Source organism: Aquila chrysaetos, chromosome 25 (assembly GCF_900496995.4).
Source record: "Aquila chrysaetos chrysaetos chromosome 25, bAquChr1.4, whole genome shotgun sequence".
Classification (NCBI taxonomy): Eukaryota; Metazoa; Chordata; class Aves; order Accipitriformes; family Accipitridae; genus Aquila; species Aquila chrysaetos.
In genome coordinates this window covers 17,888,635-17,909,193 of record NC_044028.1, presented here as the reverse complement: position 1 = coordinate 17,909,193, position 20,559 = coordinate 17,888,635, and the positions used below count along the sequence as shown (strand labels likewise).

General features: G+C 60.1%; 3 protein-coding genes across 8 annotated transcripts in view; all 3 read right to left on the bottom strand.

Moving 5' to 3' along the window:
• The window catches only part of RAB11FIP3 (RAB11 family interacting protein 3), an 80,979-nt gene extending 75,514 nt beyond the window's left edge, over positions 1-5,465 (bottom strand). For both annotated transcript variants that reach the window (XM_030001807.2, XM_030001808.2), the window contains exon 1: positions 4,985-5,465. In XM_030001807.2, the coding sequence (XP_029857667.1) occupies positions 4,985-5,302 (318 nt within the window). In that variant the 5' untranslated portion in view covers positions 5,303-5,465. The remainder of the gene's footprint in view (positions 1-4,984) is intronic.
• A 2,581-nt stretch (positions 5,466-8,046) lies between these two features.
• On the bottom strand, positions 8,047-15,778 carry DECR2 (2,4-dienoyl-CoA reductase 2). Of its 4 annotated transcripts, none has more exons than XR_003921515.2 (9): positions 15,400-15,778; positions 15,173-15,241; positions 12,945-13,080; positions 12,420-12,544; positions 11,154-11,247; positions 10,769-10,873; positions 9,971-10,159; positions 8,924-9,141; positions 8,047-8,301 (listed from the first exon to the last, which is right to left on the bottom strand). XR_003921515.2 is itself a non-coding variant. In XM_030001837.2 (9 exons), exons 1-8 carry the CDS (start codon positions 15,495-15,497, stop codon positions 9,942-9,944), a joined length of 897 nt encoding a protein of 298 aa, XP_029857697.1. In that variant the 5' UTR covers positions 15,498-15,544; the 3' UTR covers positions 8,047-9,141. The 4 variants fall into 4 exon arrangements, 3 of the variants coding, with proteins under 3 accessions (XP_029857697.1, XP_029857696.1, XP_029857695.2); XM_030001837.2 differs by adding an exon at positions 14,681-14,732 and having other exon boundaries at positions 8,047-9,141; positions 9,942-10,159; positions 15,400-15,544; XM_030001836.2 differs by adding an exon at positions 14,681-14,732 and having other exon boundaries at positions 8,047-9,141; positions 15,400-15,544.
• A 516-nt stretch (positions 15,779-16,294) lies between these two features.
• LOC115335732 (nucleoside diphosphate kinase, mitochondrial) lies at positions 16,295-18,770 on the bottom strand. Of its 2 annotated transcripts, none has more exons than XM_030001847.2 (5): positions 18,632-18,770; positions 16,993-17,123; positions 16,752-16,853; positions 16,563-16,675; positions 16,295-16,488 (listed from the first exon to the last, which is right to left on the bottom strand). In XM_030001847.2, the coding sequence occupies exons 1-5, from the start codon at positions 18,720-18,722 to the stop codon at positions 16,368-16,370; spliced, it is 558 nt and encodes a 185-aa protein (XP_029857707.1). In that variant the 5' UTR covers positions 18,723-18,770; the 3' UTR covers positions 16,295-16,367. The 2 variants fall into 2 exon arrangements, with proteins under 2 accessions (XP_029857707.1, XP_040976264.1); XM_041120330.1 differs by lacking the exon at positions 18,632-18,770 and adding an exon at positions 17,298-17,428.
• Between the last annotated feature and the right edge of the window lie 1,789 nt (positions 18,771-20,559).

Sequence of the window (20,559 nt, the reverse complement as noted above, 5' to 3'; positions counted from 1 at the left end):
TATAAGCAAAGCCTGTATTTCCTCTGCTCAAAGGGTGTAAGAACTCTCAAAAAATTTAAAAAAAAAAAAGTAATTGAGGTTTCTTCACAACAGTGATCCAAACTATTAGATTTCAGAGGGAAGCAGGAAAAGACTAAGGGGAATAGGGAGGACGTCCAAGATCAGATGCAATGTCAGCAACTCCAAGAGAGGACTATGCTGGAGGTAAGAAGCATTCGATCCAGGGTCTGTGTGCAATTCCCAAGGGATCTAGAGGTGAGCAGGAAAAGCAAGCCTGGATTCACGGGGCAGGGGGGGGGCACTAAAAAGCTGTAGTTTGACACTATCCAGACTTCATTCCAGAAAGTAATTGCCAAATCTTGTGGATTGTTCTATTTAAAAACAAAAATAAACCCCACGGTTCTCTGCAGCCACTGTCTGGAGTGACATCTGCTACCCCCAAAATGCGATTTCTTCTGCAGAACTCAGCTCAGGCTAGGCACCTCATTACAAGAAGCTGAAAAGGTGGTGGGAGGTCAGAAAAGCACAACAAACTTGATAAAAAGCTTCAGAAACCATCATGCAAGGCAAAGTTTAAAGCTCAATATGGAGATCTCAGCTGAGGATTAGCTGATGTGGGGGCAGAGGAAGGCTGGTAGTCAAGCACAGATACTTGAAGGATGTAAATGTTAAAGAAAGTGAAACAAAGCACATTGAAATGAAGCTTGAACTGATCATCAGGAGCAAAAAAAAAAAAAAAAGCTGAAGATCTCTGTCAGAGCACAGAGGGCAGAGATGCCACAGAGCTTGGAGCGTTTGAAAACAGGTTAGACAAACTCTGGGACTTCTCCTAATTGAGCAGAAGCAGCGAGATCATGTGGTGCAAGAGGCTCTTCCACCTCCAACTGTCTTCTAGATCAAAACAAAAAAAGGAAAAAAAACCCTCCAAGATGCCAGCAGGATAGCTTCTCCTCATGCCTTACAAACACTCGGTTCTCCTCCACCCCGACGCGACCCTGCACTTCTAGCTAGTAACAAATGTAGTGAGAAAAGGCTTGGCCTTTGTCACCACAATCGGACAGACACAGTGCAACTGTACAAGCAGCAAGACAAATTATGTGTTTGCCGTTTTAAAAATGTTGCACAATGGCCTTAGATTCTGTATAACCCACAGAACTGCAAGACACAACCCTTCTCGCTTTACAGGGTGACATAAAAGTTGTCAAGTGTGCCTCTACCTCCCAACTCGCTGTCTAAACCAACCTTACTCCAGTCTTTGGTACCAGCCAGCGGGAACACCTTTGGCTGCTACGGCATGCACAGAAGCTCCAAGGGAGCATCAGATCCTTGGTGAAGCGTAGTGATAAAGGAGAGAGAAAGCAGACAATAAAAATACACCACTGTTATAAACCGCCTCACATGCTACTAGTGAGTGGTCCAGAGGTTTTGCATGAAAAGTCAAGTCGCCCTCAAGACCCTTCTGCCCTGCATCTTGTTTACAAGTCCACGGAGCATATAGCGGGTCCTAGCAGGCTTTTCAAGTGGCACAATAGTCCGTGTTTGACAAACATCCACCCGTTACAGATTGCTGGAGGAGCGTCACATGGCTGTATCTTCTCTGCTCAAGGCTACCCCTATCTAGGGAGTGTCATCCCCAGCTGATGGGACCTCAGCATCATCCTTTCCATACCTTTTAATATGAAGGTACTGGCAATAGCCTCAATCCCTATCAACTGTTATCATTTCAGAGAAGAACAAACTGTCTTTAGATTTCCATGCCTTGATCTCTTCTAGTTCATACCAGCACTTCACTGCCAATACTACAACCATGAAGCTCTTTTTAAGGCAGTCTTTTGACAAACAAAGCTACTTAAGCAAAAAACCAAACCAACCCTCCCCCAATTTTTCTACCCATGGTTTTCATCATGCAGAGAAAAAAAAAAATCCTAACACATTCACAATCATGCCATTTTTATGGAATAAATGCCAGTTGGTCTCTTTTCTTTGACATTTAGCTAATAATCATTTCAGCCAAATAATCTGACAGCACTGAGCTCAGTAGCCCATAAATGCCTCTGGTGTTTTACTGAACGCTAAAGACAACACTTGCTGCTCTCCAGCTCCCCGATACATGTGGTTATACACACACACACACTTTCCTTAACCCTTCAACCCTCTCTGAACCCTCAGATGAATCAGCTGGCTGCAATGACTTACTGTGCTTAAATTTAGCTGTTTGCTCCACCACCACCCCATGCATATCTTCCATGCATCCACCCATGTGGGCAGAAGCCAGGAGGAAGGAGGGGGAGAAGAAAAGGAAGCAAGTACATCCTCCTCTTGCTGGGCAAGAGGGACAGTAAGAGGACTGGAATTTGCTCCTCGTTAACTCCCTGCCGATTTCTACCCCATACCTTCATGAGCCATCACATCCTGGAATCTCTCTTGCAAGCTTCCCAGTTCCAGTTGTAGTACAACCTTTGTTTACATCTTGAAGTTTCCTTTTAGTCATCTTAACACCATTTTACCCACCCGGTGACGTTCCTATCCTTTAACTTTCACCTGAGCTGGATTTCTGTTTTTCAAAAGACCCCTTTTTGGCCCAAGTTACATCTGCTTAAAAAAAAAAAAAACAGGTCAAGAAGCTTCCCCAGAACTCTTCCCTTTATTACTCTGCACATCTGCTGGGAGCTTACAGACCCCATCACCAACCCCTTCTCCTTCACACTCAGTGTGCCCTCTTGCATTTCTAAGCCGCAGGCTCGTAATAAGTCCTCTTGCACACAGAGGCATCACAAACATTACTAATTCTCTTCTGGGTTGCCTCTGCAAAAGGTACCAGGGTGCATTCCCTGGAGTGCCCGTTACCCATTGGCTGAGCCATTGTCACATCAACCTCACCAGGGTGTTCAGCGCTTGCTGCACCAAGTGACAGCTGTTCTGCACGCCAAGAGCGAGCTATACAAGTATCTTGCTGAAGATAGATGTATCTAAAAAGCATAATGAATTTCAGCATGGACAGCATTACTGGTAGCTGTGCTCAGTGGGAAGGAACAAGCGACTTTAAAGGGACAGCCAAGGCAAGAAGCCTGCAGACAACCTGCAGGCTTCTAAGCTGCGTCCATACAAACAGACAGCTTTTAGTAGCACAAAACCTCCCTGGATGTCCTGCTTCAATTTAAGAGAGACCTTAACAGTTTGCAACCACTCCTCAGGCAAAGATCTCAAAGCACTTCAACAGGCTTATTGTCGCACCTTTGAAGCTCTGGCACAATTCCCATGTCAGAATCAAGGCACAAGGTGCTGCACAGGGCTGGAGCAGCAGGTCTCGGCTGAGCCGCACACGCTGCCGGCACAAACAAATGCCGGACCCGCCTGCCATGTCCCCTGCCACACACACACGGTCTGCCTGCCCTTATTTCCCGTGTACTTGGGCTGCTCCATACCAAATGCGCAGGGAGAGGCATGCTAAGGTGAACAGTCCCCTGGTAAGCTCCCACCGTGCCCCGAAGCGATGGGCATCGCGTACAGGGTCTGTGAGCCTCCACAGAGCGACTCGCACGCTGATGCGAACAGACCGTCTGCTTCTGCTTTCTCTGCCAGCAACAGCAACGGGGCGGGGGGGGGGGACACACGACGCACAGTGGCACAAAGCACCCGGACCACAGCAGGAAGATGAAAGTCTGAGGCTTTATGCTGAATAAAGCTTCTCTCACCCGGTGGGTGCAGGAGCATGTTGCCGAGATGATCTTGTGACTCCCTCCCGGTGCCATGACGCTACCTGGTTAATCACTCAATGAGGCACTAAGCAATGCCGCCTGCATGCACTGTGCCCCTCACCAGCAACCATCTGACAAAGAAGTTGCGTATCTCCACTTTACAGGGGTATTTTCTAAAAGAAATGCCTCTATTTTATCTTTAAGAGGTGCTTTTACCATGAGGACAGAGATTAAAAAAAAAAACCCTCCTCCACCAAAACACTCCTTCACACATGATGATTTGCTTTGTCATGCCACTTTAATACACGCACAGCAGCTACAGCTAGAGAATTAAAGCAGATCTCCTGGGTAAGCACATAGAAACTTCCTAACAATACCTACACGCCTTAAAAAATAAATCTTTTTTCTTGTAGCAACGCCAGCACAGGCCAATGTACAAAACGTCAACAAATTAATTTCCATCCCCTGCTAGAGCTCTCTCCATTTTGGGTCATACCAGGCAGCTTCAAATTACATCGCATCTGATCTGCTGCAAGGAAACACAAGCTCACCATGGTACAAAGCAGTGGAAAGGAGAAAAAAAAAGGGCATTCAGGATTGTCAAACCCGTGCTGAGTGAGGTACTCCATCCTCGGCGCAGTGCCAGCAAGCCCACGCAGGGACCCTCAGCGGCGAGCGGGGCAAGGAGCAGCTTGAGATCCCACGATCTCGCTGCTGGTCCCTTATGCACGGGAGCTGTTCGGACAAACCTCAACGTGTTATATTGATGGAGAACAAAGAGAGGGGATGCGGGCTTCCAGCGGCACTGCCGAGATGCTCTGTTCCCAGCAGATCGGGACCCGGGAAAGGCGAGTTCCAGCCTCACCGGGCTCCGTCCGTACCTCCTGCATCCATTTAAGCCCACGCACGCCCTTCACCCGGGACGACCCGGAGGCCGGTGATGCAGACGCTGCCCTCGCTCACATTAAAGGCTCTTCCGAGGGCTGCGGACGACGACGACACCGGCCGCCTTCGCTCGTCACCCCTCCAGCAGACAGGGGACCACCGAAGGCCCGGCACGGAGGCTCCCCGCCGGGTTACACCAACTGCGGCGCTGAGCCGTCGCCTCGCCTCACGCCCGGGCCCGGCGGGTCCTTCCCTGAGGCGGCACCCGGCCCCACGGACACCGGCGGCGGGCAGGTGTGCGAGGGGAGGCCCCGGCCTGGCAGGACCCCGGGGGGGGGGCCGGGCAGGGCCCAGGCCCGGGGCAGGCCCCCGGTGCTCGGGGGGGGAGCCGCCGGCCTCACCTGCTCGGCGCCGTAGGCCGTAGCGAACTGGACGAACTCCTCCACACGCACGAAGCCGTCGCCGTCGCGGTCCAGGGCGTCGAAGACGGGGCGGAGGCGCGGCTCCTCCTCCGGCCGGGCCGGGGGCTCGGCGGGGCCCCCCAGGGCCGGACAGTCCCTCTGCTCCGGCGGGGACCACGGCGGCGGCCCCGGGGCTGGCTCGGCGGCCTCAGGTGCCCAGAGGCCCGGCTCCGGCTCCGGCTCCGGCCCCGTCCCGTCCCGCCGCGGCCCCCGGGGGAGCGGGGGCCCGGGCACGGCCGCCGGCGGATGCGGCTCCATTTTCACCGGCGGCGCTCAGCGCCCGCCGCCGCCCGCCCCGCCGCTGCCCGGCGGCCATGCCCCGCGGCCATCGCCCCCCTCACATCGCGGCCGCCCGGCGGGGCGGCGCCGTGCCCGTGCCGGTAACCGGTGCGGAGATGCCGGTGCCGGTGCGGTCCCAGCGGTAGCTCCGCCCGCTCCCGGCCACACGGCTTTGTGTGAGGCGGCGCCGGCCCCGCCCGCCCGCCCGCCGCGCCGCCGCCGGGGGCGGCCCCGCCGACCCGACCCGCCCGCCCGGCAGCGGCGGCTCCGAGCGCCGGGGCGGGGGGGGGGGGGACGGGACGGGGACGCGGTTCACCCGCCGCGGTCGGCGGGGCGGGCGGAAAGGAAGACGGCGGCGCCGAGAAACAAGCCCGCCGCCCGCCCGCGCCGCCGCTCCGGGGGCAGCCCGCGGCGAACCGCCAGATCCAACCCGGTAGCCGCCGCAGTAGCTGGGGCGGTGACGTCACTCGTCTGCCAGTGCGGCCCCACCTCGACGCGGCGCGAGGCCGAGCGGAGGCCCCGCCCCTTTCCCCGCCCCGGCTCGTGCGCGGCGCGGCGCGGGGCGGGGCGGGCGGGGAAGGGCCACGCGGCGCGCGAGCACGTGCCGCCCGCGCCCCCCTCCGGGGCTGGGGGGGGGGGGGGGGGGGGGGTGTCACCGTGTACCGGGGTCTGCACACCCCTCCGGCGGGGCGGGAAACCATGCGCCAGGGCCGTGCACCCCACCGAGGGGTAACCGTGCCCCGGGGGACCACGGTAAACCGGGCCTCATGCACCCCACCGGGGGGGGGGGGGGTCACCGTGCACCAGGCCCTGCGCGCCCCGCCAGACCCCCTCGTGGCCCTCGCGTGTTCCCCCCCCCCCCCCCCCACCGGCCGCTGCGGCATGACCGGCCGCCGCCAGCGTCTGCCGTGTGGAAACGGGCACGGTGGCACAAGGAAAGAGCAGGCCGAGGGTTTCGGTTGTCGGTCGCCGGCGAGGGTCCGTGGTGCACCCCCCCCCCCCCCACCCCGCCGGGGCTGCCTCACTGCTGTCCTTTGAAGGAATGAATTAACAAGTTCAGGGGCTTACAGCCTGCAGACTCCTTGCCCCGGCAATTTCTGCACGCACACGTTGGTGGGGCCCCGTCAGCGTTTGCACCTCCATCTCCTGTGCAGGTATAATTAGCAGCAAACTTGACGAGCGAGAGCATCCCTGGCTGCAGTGATGCTGCCCAGGGCCCCTCATTGCCAGGCCGCCCAGGTGACAGCTGCCTGTGACATCTCAGGACGAGCCTGGTTGGGGCACAGTGTGTCCCCCAGCACGGTTTTCCCAAAGCTGGGGACCCCCAGCACATTCGGCCCCAAAAGCCGGAGTTCAGCAGCTCACGGGGGCTGGAGGGGGCTCCCTTGTCAGTCCCACAGGAGGAAAGCCCAGGGCTGCACTGCCTCCCCTCCCCGGACAACTGCCTGAACTGTCCCCTACAAAATCCCCTCGGCATTATAATCCCCCCAGTTCCCAGACAGCTCAAGCGAGCAGGTTTCCTGCCTGTGCCCGCTGCCGCCTGGGACGGGCCGGGGGATAATGCACCTGCAGGGCTGGAGGGGCAAGCCTGACACTGTGAGCTGCGGCTTTGCACCCCTCCGTGGGTTTCTGCAGCTCCAGGACACGACGGAGGCCGGGCTCAGAGCTCCTTCCCCTGGTGCTGGAGGCGCACGGCCAGGCTGCCGCCCTGCAGTGTTCCCCCTTCCCTCGGTGGCCACGGAGCCAGGAGAGCCCCGAGCCCCTGTGCGGGAGCTCTCCCTGCTTCTGACACCCCCAGGCTCTGCTCAGGCTGTGACCACCACGGAGGTTTCCACGCACGGTCAGGCAATGCAGGCAGCTCTGCCTGGCTCCATCCTCATCATGTGGGGTGGCACCCACGCCAGCTGGGCCAGGAGCCCAGCTCAGCACCGAGCCCGTGGCACAGCCTGGACTTGGCAGCAGCTCCAGGGCTGCCTCTCCTGCAGCACCTCTCCCCTCTCCTTTGTGCGTCTCTTCCCACTGTGGGGAGGGTGGAAACCTCACCTTGCTCCCCATCGTGGTTAAACAAGAAGCAGTTAAATATGTGGACCTTCCCAGAACAAGGGATGCAGGTCAGAGAGCAGAAGACTGCAGCTGGGACCAACAAACATCACACAAGTACCTTCTCCAGGAGAAAATACTTGTCCCATTATCTGGGAAGAGGGATTTTGCAGCTGGAGGCAAATCCCAGGAGAGATTCAGGAAAAGGACAATGCCCAGACCCCAGTCCAGGCACCACATCCCCATCCCCTCTGAAGGGGTCAGCGTGTTTCTCACCGCGTCCCTCAGGACCTCCCCATCACCTCTGCTGATGGACCCAACGGCTGCTGGAACCATGTCCCCAGAGCCAGCTGGGGCCAAGGAGATGGCAGGTCCCCAAGCACCGCTGGCCTGGAGCGCTGGGACACAACAGCCGCCAAGGACTCTGCTAGTGGGACCAGTGGTTTTCCATCCTCCCTCAGGGCCCAATTCGGACCACCAGGATCGGTCAGCACAGCAGCTGGCTTTGCTCCTGCAGCAGCGAGCGATGCTCTGACCAAAGACGTGACTTAGCCCCCTAAAGCTCCTACCACTGCCAGCTCACAAGCGGACAAGGAGCACAAGGAAACCTTCCCGAGCTCCCAGCAGTCAGAGGCTGCAGGATCAACCGCCTGCACAGACAAACAGATGAGAAGCGTTGCGGCTCAGGGTGAAAGTTCTTTATTCATGGCCTGGAGGAAGGAGCAAAACCTGGCAAGTCTACAATTAAGTAGGAAATGCAATCAAGTAGGAAAACAAGCTTCACAGAATTCAGGATAAACTTAAAAATTGCCATCAGCAGCAGGAGGCTGTTGCACACGAGCAGCGTGAGGCATGGCACCGGGGACGCATTTGGCTCCAGCAGCCCAGTCCAGACCCGGTGCGGCCCCTGCAGCTTCATTTACCCTCAGCTGTAGTGTCTGTACAAAGAAAGGAGATAGCATGAGACTAGCGTGACAGACAGATGGGTGCCAGACAGCCAACTGGACATCTCAGGCTCCCAACAGATACGGTGCTACAGTCCACAGCAGTACAGAGCCAGCTCTGGTGGGACTGAACCTCACACCACTTCTGCTCCTGGGAGATGGACATCCCAGCTGCATCTGCGTCAGCCTCCTGGCCCATCCAGGAACATCCCCCCGCCCCGAGGGGATGGGGCCATTTCCCGCTGCCAGGGGCCAGCTTGGTCCTTGTTTCCTCTTCAAGAGCTGCCAGCTACTGCTGCCAAGCCAGAGCTGGCCCCAGCATGAAGGCGGATCTCAACCCCAGATGGGCTGAACTACGCCCCCGCTTCCAAAAAGGAGCTGCTGCTGGGGGTCTTGGGCAGCTCTCAGGCTGAGATGGGGGAGAGGGGAGGAAGAGGACAGCTAGCCATGGGCAGCACTGCCCGGGACTCGGGAAAGGCCAGGAGAGCAACTTGGAGGGAGACACAAATGGACAGTGAACATCACAACCCGCACACCCCGCACTGTCCCTGCGCCCTCAGACATGTCAGCTCAGCAGAAAGTAACGGCACAGGACGGGGGTGGGCTCGCTCCCTACCCAGCACCCCTGGCGCTCCCTCCCCCAGGCGGACGCAGGATCGGCAGCGTCACCAGCACCACCAGTCGCTGATCAGAGGCGGCAGCTATCGGCTCCGACTCTGGGAGACGTCACCCCGAGATGTCCCAGAGCAGCAGTGTGTTCGGTCACGTTTCTGTCCATTGGTCAATCCCAGGCTGTCCATCATTGATTTTTGTTTGCTCCTGCAGCCCAGAAATCTGCAAGACAGCACGGAAATGGGCACACAGTCCTCCCTGGGCCTGCCCTGCTCACGGAGACTGCCAGGCAGGACCCAGGCAGGGGATGAGGGGAAGAAAGGAGACCCCTCTCCCAGAAAGCACCAGGTGCCAGCTCCCTTCCCACCTCTGCAGACACACACAGACAACATGAGTCCTGCGTGCAATTCAACCACAACACAAGACCGCAGTAACTCGTGCAAGGAAGAAAGGGGAGGCAGAGGCTGTCAGGACTCTCTGTGCCCAATCCTGCTGGTATGGCACACAAAAGGGGCATCACGATGCTTCAGGAGACACTCAGAGGTGTCCAGACAAGGATCCTCCACAGCAGGAACGACAAGAGATACGATGTCAACTGCAGGCTCAGAGGAAAAACCCAGCAAGTCCTCCTGCCCTTCCCAAGTCATCCCTAGGACGGTCCACAAGGACTCAGAGATGTTCCCCATGTTGTTTTGCACCTGCTCTGACAACGTCATGGAGGTGACCCTGCTCCACCTTCCCAAAAGCAGAGGAAGGTTTGAGAACAAGTGCTGCCAAGTCGAGACCTGGGCTGGTTGCCCTCACCCTGGAGACGCTGACACCCAGCATCTGCCTCCTCTTCCCCAACACGGTATGTGCCCCTCAGCTGCCTCAGGAGGGGCAGAGCCTGGTACTGGTACAAGGTGACCAAGGCACTTGAAGAAATACCCACTGCTACGGCAGCCATGCCCCTATACCACGGGACAACTGGGTTTCTGACACGAGCCCTGCTCTAATCCCACGGAGGGGGAAATGCACGTCACCTAGAGTTTAGCAGAGGATGAAGCAATACCCAGCAAGGCAGAAAAGTTGTTGGCAGAGGTCAGCCAGCTCCCGCCATCCACGACCAGGGTGGTGCCCGTCACGTAGGAGGAGAGGGGGCTCGCCAGGTACAGCGTGCTGTGGGCGATCTCCGTCTTGTTCCCTGCACGCTGGAGGGGGATCACATCAAACTGACTTCCTTCCTCAGCAAATCTCCCACCTGAGAGTGGTAGAAGAAAGAGTCAGCTAGGACCGTGGGACCGCCCGCCCACCACTGCTGCCTGCCAGACACTGCAGCACTGCTTGCATGGGGCTTGCCGAGAGCCCCAGGGAACCGATGAGATCCTGGCACCCGGGGCAGCCCAGGGACAAAGGCCTGAGAATTGAGTTAAACGAGGAGAACTCAAGCCCAGCAGTGGGTTTTGTACTGCAACAGTGAGCTCAAGACAGGATCTCAGAGAGCTTTCCCAGCCTCCAGGGCTGAACCAGCACTCCGCTGATGGACTGCAAGAGCTAAACCATCAGGCAAGGTGGGTGGCCAGGCTGAGCTTTGGGGGAGCATGTTACATCATGGCATGAGAGAGCACAAAAAGCTGCCACTCGACAGAGAAAAATCAGTGCCCTGGGAGGTACTGAGGATGCGGGAAGGGCTGCCCCCCCAAAGAGATGGCCAGCCTAATCACGGGACAGCCATGCCCAGCAGCAATGGCCCTGGCTGCATCACAGGCCCCACGAGCTGCATGGCGCTGGTGGTCCATTACAGTCCCCTCCCAGACAGACACCAGCAAGCCACCACCGAAGCAGAGACAGGAGCCCCAGGCTGCCTTACCCAGCCGCCGGTAGCCCTCGGTGCCTGTAATGGGGCCAGGCGCCAAGCTGTTCACTCGGATGTTGTTGGGTCCCCACTCCACAGCAAGGTGACGGGTCATGGCATCTGGGAAGGGATTACAACATAAATGAGAAACGGAGAGCAGAGCTGTTCCAGTAACTTGGGGGGGCGCAAAAAGCCACAGGAGACTCTGGCCAAGAGCAAAGGGCCTTAGAAGAGCCCTGGGGGAGAGAACAGCCTCATCCCAAACCCAGGCACATAGTACCCACACCGATTCATATTCACTTCTCCCAAGGACATCTTCCCATCCCAGTATTCGGGAAGAACCGGCTTCCTTACTGGCCTCACACAGCTCACAGAGCCCCAGCAAGAAGCGTTTAGGTACCTATGGCAGCCTTAGCAGTACCAGCATGCACCTGGAGGGCCTGCCCTCGGTAGCTCAGGGTTGCCGTGATGTTAACAATGACCCCACCATGGTCCTGGGGAAGGAAAGGAGACATGGCATTAGGGAGGGAGCAGCACAAGGGGTCACATAAGGGAGTGGTGGGACAAGACAGCTGGGCTAGGAGGGACAGTCACCCGTGAGCACTGCCACCTCTGCATTGCTAACCCATCACCAGGGCAGCACTGCCCACCCGGCCTCACTGAGCCGGGGCAGCCAGCGGGGCTCTTCCAGAGAGGCATGTGCTGGTTTTGGCTGGGATAGAGTTAATTTTCTTCGTAGTAGCTGGTAAGGGGCTATGTTTTGGATTTGTGCTGAAAACAGTGTTGATAACACAGGGATGTTTTCATTATTGCTGAACAGTGCTTACACAGAGTCAAGGCCTTTTCTGCTTCTCACCCCACCCCACCAGCGAGTAGGCTGGGGGGGCACAAGAAGCTGGGAGGGGACACAGCCAGGACAGCTGACCCCAACTGACCCGAGGGATATTCCAGACCATAGGACATCATGCTCAGCATATAAAGCTGGGGGAAGAAGGAAGGGGGGGGCGCGCTTGGAGTGATGGCATTTGTCTTCCCAAGTCACTGTTAGGCGTGATGGAGCCCTGCTTTCCTGCAGATGACTGAACACCTGCCTGCCCATGGGAAGTAGCGAATGAATTCCTTGTTTTGCTTTGCTTGTGTGTGCGGCTTTCGCTTTACCTATTATACTGTCTTTATCCCAGCCCACGAGTTTTCTCATTTTTACCCTTCTGATTCTCTCCCCCATCCCACTGTGAGGTGAGTGGGCAGCTGCGTGGTGCTTGGTTGGCAGCTGAGGTTAAACCACAACAAGGTGGGAGATGCAGGGCACAAGCAAAGGCCAAGGGAAAGCAGAGGAGCTGGAAGAGGAGCAGCAGATCACAGCTTCTTCCCCAGCAGGTGGCAGAGCGCGGAAAGGTGCCACAACAGTCAAAAGCCCCAGGGCTAGGGACAGGCAGGATTCCCTCTTCCTGCACAGGGGCTGCCCTCCCTGGGAGGGAACAGACTGGATCTGAGCAGGGTGGGTGGCAGAGGCCTGGCAGCACAGCCCCGGGTACACGGGTTCTGTGCTACCTTCTGCCCTCCACACTTCCCTGAATTTCTCAGGGGCAAAGTGTGATTTGTTTGACACTATCCCCTGCCTACCAGGAGCCTCTCCACCAAGTCCTCTGGCTCTGGTTCCACTTACCCGGAAATATTTCTCAAAGAGGACTTTGGAGGTGTTGAAGGTGCCAATGGTGTCGATATCTATCACTGTCTTGAAGGCATTGAAGGACAGGGCGCTGGCTGGGCACAGGAAGTTTCCTGCAGCACCTGAAGAACAAGCAGCCGGGGGCACAGTCAGGAGAGATCAGGCAGGTTCAGGGCACTTCTGCGAGAGGAATGGTGAGCAATACTGTCTGGGTAGACTGAAAACAGCCCTGGTAAGGGGATAAACAACCTGTGGCTCTGGGTGCCCAGCAGCACGGCCAGCCTGAGGGCAGGAGGGTGCTGGTCCAGTGACAGCAGGGATGATCGGATGGCCATGTATTAAGAACAGGTCTTTGCTTCCTCTGAGCCCATCCCCTCTGCACTCCCAGGGGCTGCCCAGATGCTCCCAGGCCAAAGCAGCATAAGCCAGACAACTAGGCAAACAAAACCCCCATGCAGGAAAATGCCCTTCCTAGCAGTGAGTCTGTGCCAAATCTTCCCTCTGTCCACTTCAGCAGCTCACCATTGATGAGGATGTCAATCTGCTTGAACTCTTTCAGTGCCTCATCCACCGCTGCCACAATGGTTTGGGGCTGCCTGACATCTATGGACAGAGGCAAGCACTGCTGGCCTGTGGCTGCCACCAGCTTTTTTGAGGCCTGGGAAAAAAAAAAAAAAAAAAAAAAATTCTTTCTGGGACTCTCTCCTTCAGCAAGGGTTAGACCCAGACCTCGCAACAGGTAAGCAAGAAGTCAGAGAGGAGCCACGTCCCTGCCAGCACACAGCGAACACTGTGGGCAGGGGAGACCTGCCTAAACACGGCCGGCTTCAACCCGGCAGCACTCTGCAGCTAAAGCCCTGGGGTAACCAGAGAAAGCTCCTGCATGTCATGTCCCAACCAAATGCCAGGCTGGCCCTGAGGCCACAACCTGCTAAGCCCAGTTATCTCTGTGGCCTGTCATCGACACAGCACATCCCAAGCAACATCTCTGCAGGGCAAGTACAAAGGTTGAACCCCAACAAGGCATTTTTGGCATGAGCCCAGACATAATTAACCTTTAGATCCAAAAAACGTCAGTAGGCAAAAGGCCAAATGCAGACCAACAGTTGCCAGGGTCTCCACCTGCGAGGCAGAGTGGCCCAGCTCTGCAGCTCAGCGTCTGCCACAAACCACCCCTGAGGCGCTCATTAAGAACATGACTCCCCCCAGCAAATTAAGCACAGGGGACACACAAACTCAGCAGCAACCCTGCACAACACCCAGCAGCGCTCCATGTTCCTGCTTAGGCTCATCGGGCTCTTCTGTGAGAAGCTTTGAGCCCCATCTAGCACACATACTCCCAGCGCCAAGCAAGAGCCTGGCCAAGCAGTCCCTGTGTACTCAGAAGACTCCAGCCCCTAAGGACTAAAAAGCTGCTGAGCTTTGCAGCTTGTTTTCTGGCACATGAGCATGAGGGAATGCAAAATGACAGCCTTAACCACCTCCGGGAGGCAGCTGGGTCATGCCAGCTCACTCCCAAGTGCTGGTTTTGATCTTTGTTATATTTCAGTGAAGTCCACACACAGCTACCACAAAGCTCCCTCACAGCCACTTTCAGCCCGAGACCGCAGCACCAAGCCACTGTGAGGAACGGAAATTGTGACCAGCCAAACTCCAGCCTGGGGTCAGACACAGAGGGGTGGGTGTTTGTTCTGCCCAGCCATCCACAGGGTAGCTAGTCTAATAGAGCTTTTTCAGTCACTGCTTTCCAGACCGCAATCCTCCCCTCCATCTCAAAACACAAGATAACTGAGATTTTGGGGCTCAGCGTACCCACCTCAACTCACATAACCCTTGGACAAGGGGGTCTTGTCCTACTCGAAGCTGAGATTTAAGCTTGACTTTGGTCTCTGCCACTTCCCTGCTGACAAACTTTCACCACAGTTTGTTTCTTTCTGCCTCCTCAACGAAAAGGCAATGTGATATCTGGAACAGATACTCCCAAAGCTGGTGGGGGAAGGTAGCAAGTTCCATGATTAACTGAGCTCCACCACGAGGTGCGGTGGGTGCAGCCCACCCTAAACCCAGACTGTCCTGCCCATCACTGCTGCCTGCTGATGCTTAAGCACTTGGAGCCGAGAGAATACAGGGCAGCACTGGTAAGCCATTTCTCCTGTTGCACTACTCCCAGCTCCACCCAAAGGAGAGTGCAGAAGGATTTCCAGGCGTTCACAGCTCTCCCTTCTGCCTGCCTGTCCCGCTGGAGCCCACAGACTCACCTCTGACACTCGCTGCAGGTTCCGGCTTGCAATGACCGTCCGGCAGCCGTGCCTACAAAGAAGGGGCTGGTGAGAAGGACCACACAGCGCCAGCTCCTCACAGTCTCGGACCTCTGGGGTTACCAGGAGTTTGGTCAGGGAGCGGTGGGACGTGACACAACATCCTTGGAGGAACTGCCGCTCCCCGAAGCCCGCAGGACTCAAGGCGGGGGAGAGTCACAGCGCACTAGAGACCTATCCCAGCCCTGTGACGAGGCCAGCCCCTACCTCCCACACCCCCACGAACCACCAGAGCCTGCAGCAGGCAGGGCTGCCCACAGCTCTCACAAAGGCTCCCTTGCCCCCGGCTTCACACACCACCTCTTCTAGGCCCCGTTACCACAGCCGCCGCAAGGGAAGGGAAGCTTTTATGCCGTCCGTCCCCACCGGCGCCCGAGGGGGCTGGGGGAGCCCTCCCCGGGCGCTGCCGCCACCCCCGCCGGCCTCCCGCACCTCATGAAGATCTCGGCGATGCGGAAGCCGATGCCCGAGCCGCCACCGGTGATGAATGCCACCTGGCCCCTGGGGGGACAAAGGGACGGTCAGAGCCAAGCGCCAGGCACAGCCCCCGGCCGAGGCGGCCCCCCCTCAGCGCGCAGGCCGCGGGCGGGGGAGGCCGCGCCCTCCAGGCCGCGGCCCTTCACCCGGCGGGCCGGAGCCCTCGGCGCCCCGGCACTCACGCCAGGATGTCGGGGCTGAAGAGGTGGCGGTACTCGCGGAGGCAGTCGTCGGTGTCCACGTCCGGCGGCGGCCGGGAGGCTGCTGCGGCCTCCGCCATGGCGGCGCGATCCGCCGGCAACGGGGGCCGCGCCGCAAAGCACGCCGGGACGGCGCGCCCCGCACAGCCTGCCGGGAGATGTAGTCCTCGCCGGGCCTCCGCCCGCCCCGCGCATGCGCAGGCGTCGGCAGTTGTCGCCTGGCGACGGCGCGGGGCTGGCGCGGCGTCCCACAGCGCCGCCCAGTGTCCCCAGTGACATACTGGTGTGCCGGTGGCATCCCAGCGACACCCCCGTCCCTCCCAGTGGCATCCCGGTGTCCCCCGGAGCTCCCCCCGCCCCGTTACCAGCCCAGACCCGCCCCCCCGGTCCCTTCCAGGGACCTGCAGAGACTCCTGCTACCCCCAAGGAGAGCCCAGCGCTTCCCAGCGCTTCCCAGTACCGCCCCAGTGCCCCCGAGGGACAGCCCAGTGCCTCCCAGAGCTTCCCAGTACCGCCCCAAGGATATGCTGGTGTTTCCCAGAGCTTCCCTGTATAACCTCAGTGCTCCCCAGTGATATCCCAGAGCTTCCCAGTACCATCCCAGTGTCCCTGGGGACATCCCAGTGCCTCCCAGAGCTTCCCAGTACTGCCCCAGCGCCCCCTTGGGAAATCTCGGTGCATCCCAGAACTTCCCAGTACCACACTGGTGTCCCCCAGGGACATTCCAGCACTTCACAGTGACATCCCAGTACCGCCCCAGTATCATCCAGGGACATGCCAGTGCCTCCAGTGCTTCCCAGGACCCCCTGGGGACATCCCAGTGCCCCCCCCCCAGCACTTGCTGGTGGCATCCGAGGCAGGAGGCCGGAGCCACGGCTGGAGGCAGTGGGGTTTATTGTGGGGCCGGGGGTTCCCCCCACGGCCGAGGGTCCGTTCGGGCCGGGGCCGCCCTAGGGCCCGTAGGTGTAGTCCTGGTCTCCGCTCTCCCAGGCCACCAGCTCGTCCTGCTGGAACCAGAAGCCGATCTCCCGCTGGGCCGTCTCCACCGAATCGCTGGCGTGGACCACGTTCCTGCGCAGAGATGGGGCCGGTGCCGTGGCCGTGGGGTCCCGCCGCCGGCCCCGCCGCCCGCCCCGCGCCCCTACCTGCTGACGTGCATGCTGAAGTCCCCCCGGATGGTGCCCGCCGCCGCCGTCGCCGAGTCGGTGTCCCCCACCATGGCCCGCGTGGACCTCACCACGTTGTAGCCCTCCCACACCTGCGGGACAGGGGACACCTGAGCCCCCCACCGGACCCCCCCCAGGACCCCCGAACCCTCCATCCCGGCCCCTCACCATGGCCACCAACGGCCCCGAGGTCATGTAGGCGAGGAGCGCGGGGTAGAAGGGCTTCTGCCGCAGCTGCTGGTAGTGCTTGTCCAGGAGACCCTGGTCGGCCTGACGGCAGCGCGGGGTGACGGCGGGGACACCCAGACGGTGTCCCTCACTGACACCCCCCTCCTGGCACCCCCGTGAGCCGGCTGTGGGGAGCAGGGTCCCCTGGGGGGACGGGTGGCAGCTCGGTGGGGATGGGTACCTGGAGCAACTTCATGGCCACCAGCTTGAAGCCGCGCCGCTCGAAGCGCTGGATGACGTTCCCCACCAGCCGCCGCTGCACCGCGTCCGGCTTCACCAGCACCAGCGTCTTCTCCTGCAGCTCCGGGGGGGCTGCGCAGGGATGCAGGGGCCAGCGTCACCACCGGGCACGGGACACAGGTCGCCACCAGACGTGGGACACGGGCGCGGGTTGCGGCAGCAGGACCCCAAGCTGCTCCTGGGGCACCACGGGTTGTTGCTCGGTCCCAGTGGGCAGCAGCTGCCACGGGGTGACCCTGTCCCCACCTGTGTCCCCATGCCGGGGCCGCGTCTCCCTGTCCAGGCTGTGCCTTGCAGACAAGTAGGGTCCCAGCAGGGACCCAAGGGACAAGCTGGAAAGCCTGACAGGTGCTGGGGTACACGACTGGGAAACACCCTTTAACCCAGCGTGGGACGGGCTGGCTCTGGTTTCAGCCAAGCGCACTACCCCGCCGTGTCCCATTGCTGGGGCTGTGGGTGCCACCCACAGCGTGCCATCTCTCCTGCCTGGCCTCGGGTCCTTCCCCGTGCCCGGAGGCAGTCGGACACCAGCCCTGGCGCAAAGCAGGTCACAGCCCTCCACCGGTGCAGAGCAAAATGGAGCACTGTGGGATAGCAGGGTCTGGCATCGCTGCCATCCATGGCACCGTGGACGGCAGGGTCTTGCATCACTGCCTCCCCCCTCACCCCACCGCTGGCCCTGCCGGAGCCACGCTGGCACGAGGGGACGCAAGTTCCCCAAGGGACAGTGCATCCCGTCTGCCGGAGGAGCAGAAGGAACAGGAAGGAGAGGAAGGGAGAGGGAGAGAGGACGCCAAGCCAGGGCATTTCGCTGCCAGCCCTAGACTTCGGCGTCCTGTCCTGGGCTGTGAGGGTGGGCCGGCCCCGGTGCCGGCAGGGACAGAGCGGGATAAGTGACCGCACGAGTTCACCCGCTTCTCTGGGCATTGCTGGACATGGTCCAGCTTTGCCAGGCTCCCACCCCGTTGTCGCCCCAGGACAGGATGGGGGTGTCCCCATTGTGGCCCTGGGGACACCAAACCCCTTGGGACCTTCAGGGTGGTGCTGGGGGGAGCCACCAGTCTGGCCTCTGCCCCGTCCTGGCACACAGGACTCATACCACAAAGAAGTGAAGGACCCCATGAGCCGGACACCCTGCCTGGGGGGCTGCTCCTGGGACAGAGGGACAGGGTGCTGGGGGACTGGGGGCACCAGGACGGGATGGGACAGAGGGCACCATAGGGGTGGGATGGGGACTGGAGCCCCGAGGGGCAGGACAGGCAGGGGACTGGGGACAGGATGGGGCTGGGGACTTGGTCCTCGGGGCCAGGACGAGGATGGGGACAGGGTGCCCAGAAGCAGGACAGGGATGGGGAGTGGGTCCCCAGGGGCGGGATAGGGAAGCGGCTGAGGGCAGCACAGGGCTGGGGACCAGGTCCCCAGGGCAGGATGAGGATGGGGACGGGGTCCCCAGGGGCGGGATAGGGAAGGGGCCGAGGACAGCTCAGGGATGGGAACAGGGTCCCCAGGGGCAGGACAAGGATGGGGCCAGGGTCCCGGGGCAGGAAGGGGCCGGGGGCAGGACGGGGGCCGTGTCTCACCGGAGCCGTAGCAGCGGGGCCCGGGGGGGCGGCTCGGGCCCGGGTACCCCCGCAGCAGGCTCCGGGCCAGGCAGCGCCCCAGGGAGCCCATGGCGGGGCCGGAGGGTCGGACCTGGCCGCGGCGGGGCTCGGCCGCCCCGCGGAGCCTTTAAGGGCCCGGCCGAGCCCGGGGACGGGTCAGGCTTCCGTCCCTCCCCTTAAAGCAGCCGCCGGGACCGGGCGGCCGCCGCGCCTGCACGGAGCATCCCGGGCCGGAGCATCCCTAGTACGGAGCATCCCCCCGGGCTGGAGCATCCCGATCCGGAGCATCCCTAGTACGGAGCATCCCCCCGGGCTGGAGCATCCCGATCCGGAGCATCCCTAGTACGGAGCATCCCCCCGGGCTGGAGCATCCCGATCCGGAACATCCTCCCGGGCTGGAGCATCCCGATCCGGAGCATCCCTAGTACGGAGCATCCTCCCGGGCTGGAGCATCCCGATCCGGAGCATCCCTGCTACGGAGCATCCCCCCGGGCTGGAGCATCCCGATCCGGAACATCCCTAGTACGGAGCATCCCCCCGGGCTGGAGCATCCCGATCCGGAGCATCCCTAGTACGGAGCATCCTCCCGGGCTGGAGCATCCCGATCCGGAGCATCCCTAGTACGGAGCATCCTCCCGGGCTGGAGCATCCCGATCCGGAGCATCCCTGCTACGGAGCATCCTCAGCCCGGAGTATCTCCCCGGTCCGGAGCACCCCGGTACAGAGTATCCGAGTATGGGACGTGCCGGTCCGGAGCACCCCCCGGTCCGGAGCAGCCCCCGGCACGGCACGGAGCTGAGCCTTTCCCTCGGCTGGGCTGAGCCCCAAGCCCTGCCGCGGCTGGAGCACAGTCTGCACCCATCCCGCGGGTGAACCAGGGGCATGGGAGAGGGGCCAGACCCTGCCAAAAATCAGACCTACTTCATGCTTTGGGCCCTGATGGTCCAGGCGAGGAGACGCTCCGGCTTAGCCCACACCAGCCTGAGCTGGGGTGCAAGGGAGGCTGGTGTTGTGGGGATCCCCCAGCCCCGGTGGGAGCACCCAGGCCGGTGCCCTCCCCCTGGGACATGTAGTGGGTGCTGGAAAAGGGGTGCAAGGCCCTGGGAGGGGTGCAGAGGCTGCTCTTACCCTGCTCACCTGCAGCACTGCCCGGGTGGGAGCCCCTCTGCTTTAAAGCATCACTGAAGGCTGCGGGAAGCAGGGAGGGGGACAAGCCCTGCACACACAGCAGTGACAGGGACAGAGGGACCAGGGCTCCTTCCTTCGCCCCAGCCTGCGCCGAAGGAGGCAGGGAGATATCACAGGGAGTTTACGAAGCAGCGACAGGCACAGCCCTGCGCGCAGGAGACGGGGATGCTCCTCTTCGCAGCATCGCTCCAGCTCAGATTCGAGTTTTTCTTAGGGTTGAATTAAGTTGGTGAGGGAGCTCTGCCTACTCCCGAAGGGCAGGGGCAGCCCTGCAGGCAGGTGTGTGGGGGGGGGCTCGGTTCTCCAGCATCTGGTTTGTACAGACAGCCTCATCCCAGCGCCCACGCTGGGAAATCACTCTTGAGGGAGCTTCCCATACATCCCAAACTCCCGAGACAGCTCTTGGGAAAGCAGCTTGACGCAAACATTGCTATTAAAATATCTGCAAATTCATGGAAAATCCTGGTCACTTTGAGCCTGTTTCCTAAACCTGCGATAATTTAAACGAATCAAGGAATTGCATACAAAGCAATTAATGGGCCGTGAGGGCAGGGGGGCCTGGGGAGGCTGGACTCAAGCCTGGCTCCAACCTGCATTTAGCTTCTCATCCCCATCTCCTTTCTTCTTTCCTTCCTGCCTCACCAAAGTGGGGGGAGTGGAGGGGGGAGGCCCAGCACCAGCCACAGCCTGGGGAAGGGGATGGGGGACGGACGGACATG

Coding starts and splice junctions, on each gene's coding strand:
- DECR2 (XM_030001835.2), bottom strand. CDS start 15,747: ATGCCACTGGGAGGGACGGGGGTGTCGCTGGGATGCCACCGGCACACC. Junction 10,874..11,153: donor TACTGCTAAGGCTGCCATAG/GTACCTAAACGC, acceptor ATCCCTTCCCAG/ATGCCATGACCCGTCACCTT. Junction 9,142..9,970: donor CAACTTTTCTGCCTTGCTGG/GTATTGCTTCAT, acceptor GCTGTCTTGCAG/ATTTCTGGGCTGCAGGAGCA.
- LOC115335732 (XM_030001847.2), bottom strand. CDS start 18,722: ATGGGCTCCCTGGGGCGCTGCCTGGCCCGGAGCCTGCTGCGGGGGTAC. Junction 17,124..18,631: donor GCCCCGCTGCTACGGCTCCG/GTGAGACACGGC, acceptor ATCCCTGCGCAG/CCCCCCCGGAGCTGCAGGAG. Junction 16,854..16,992: donor TGGCCATGAAGTTGCTCCAG/GTACCCATCCCC, acceptor CGCTGCCGTCAG/GCCGACCAGGGTCTCCTGGA.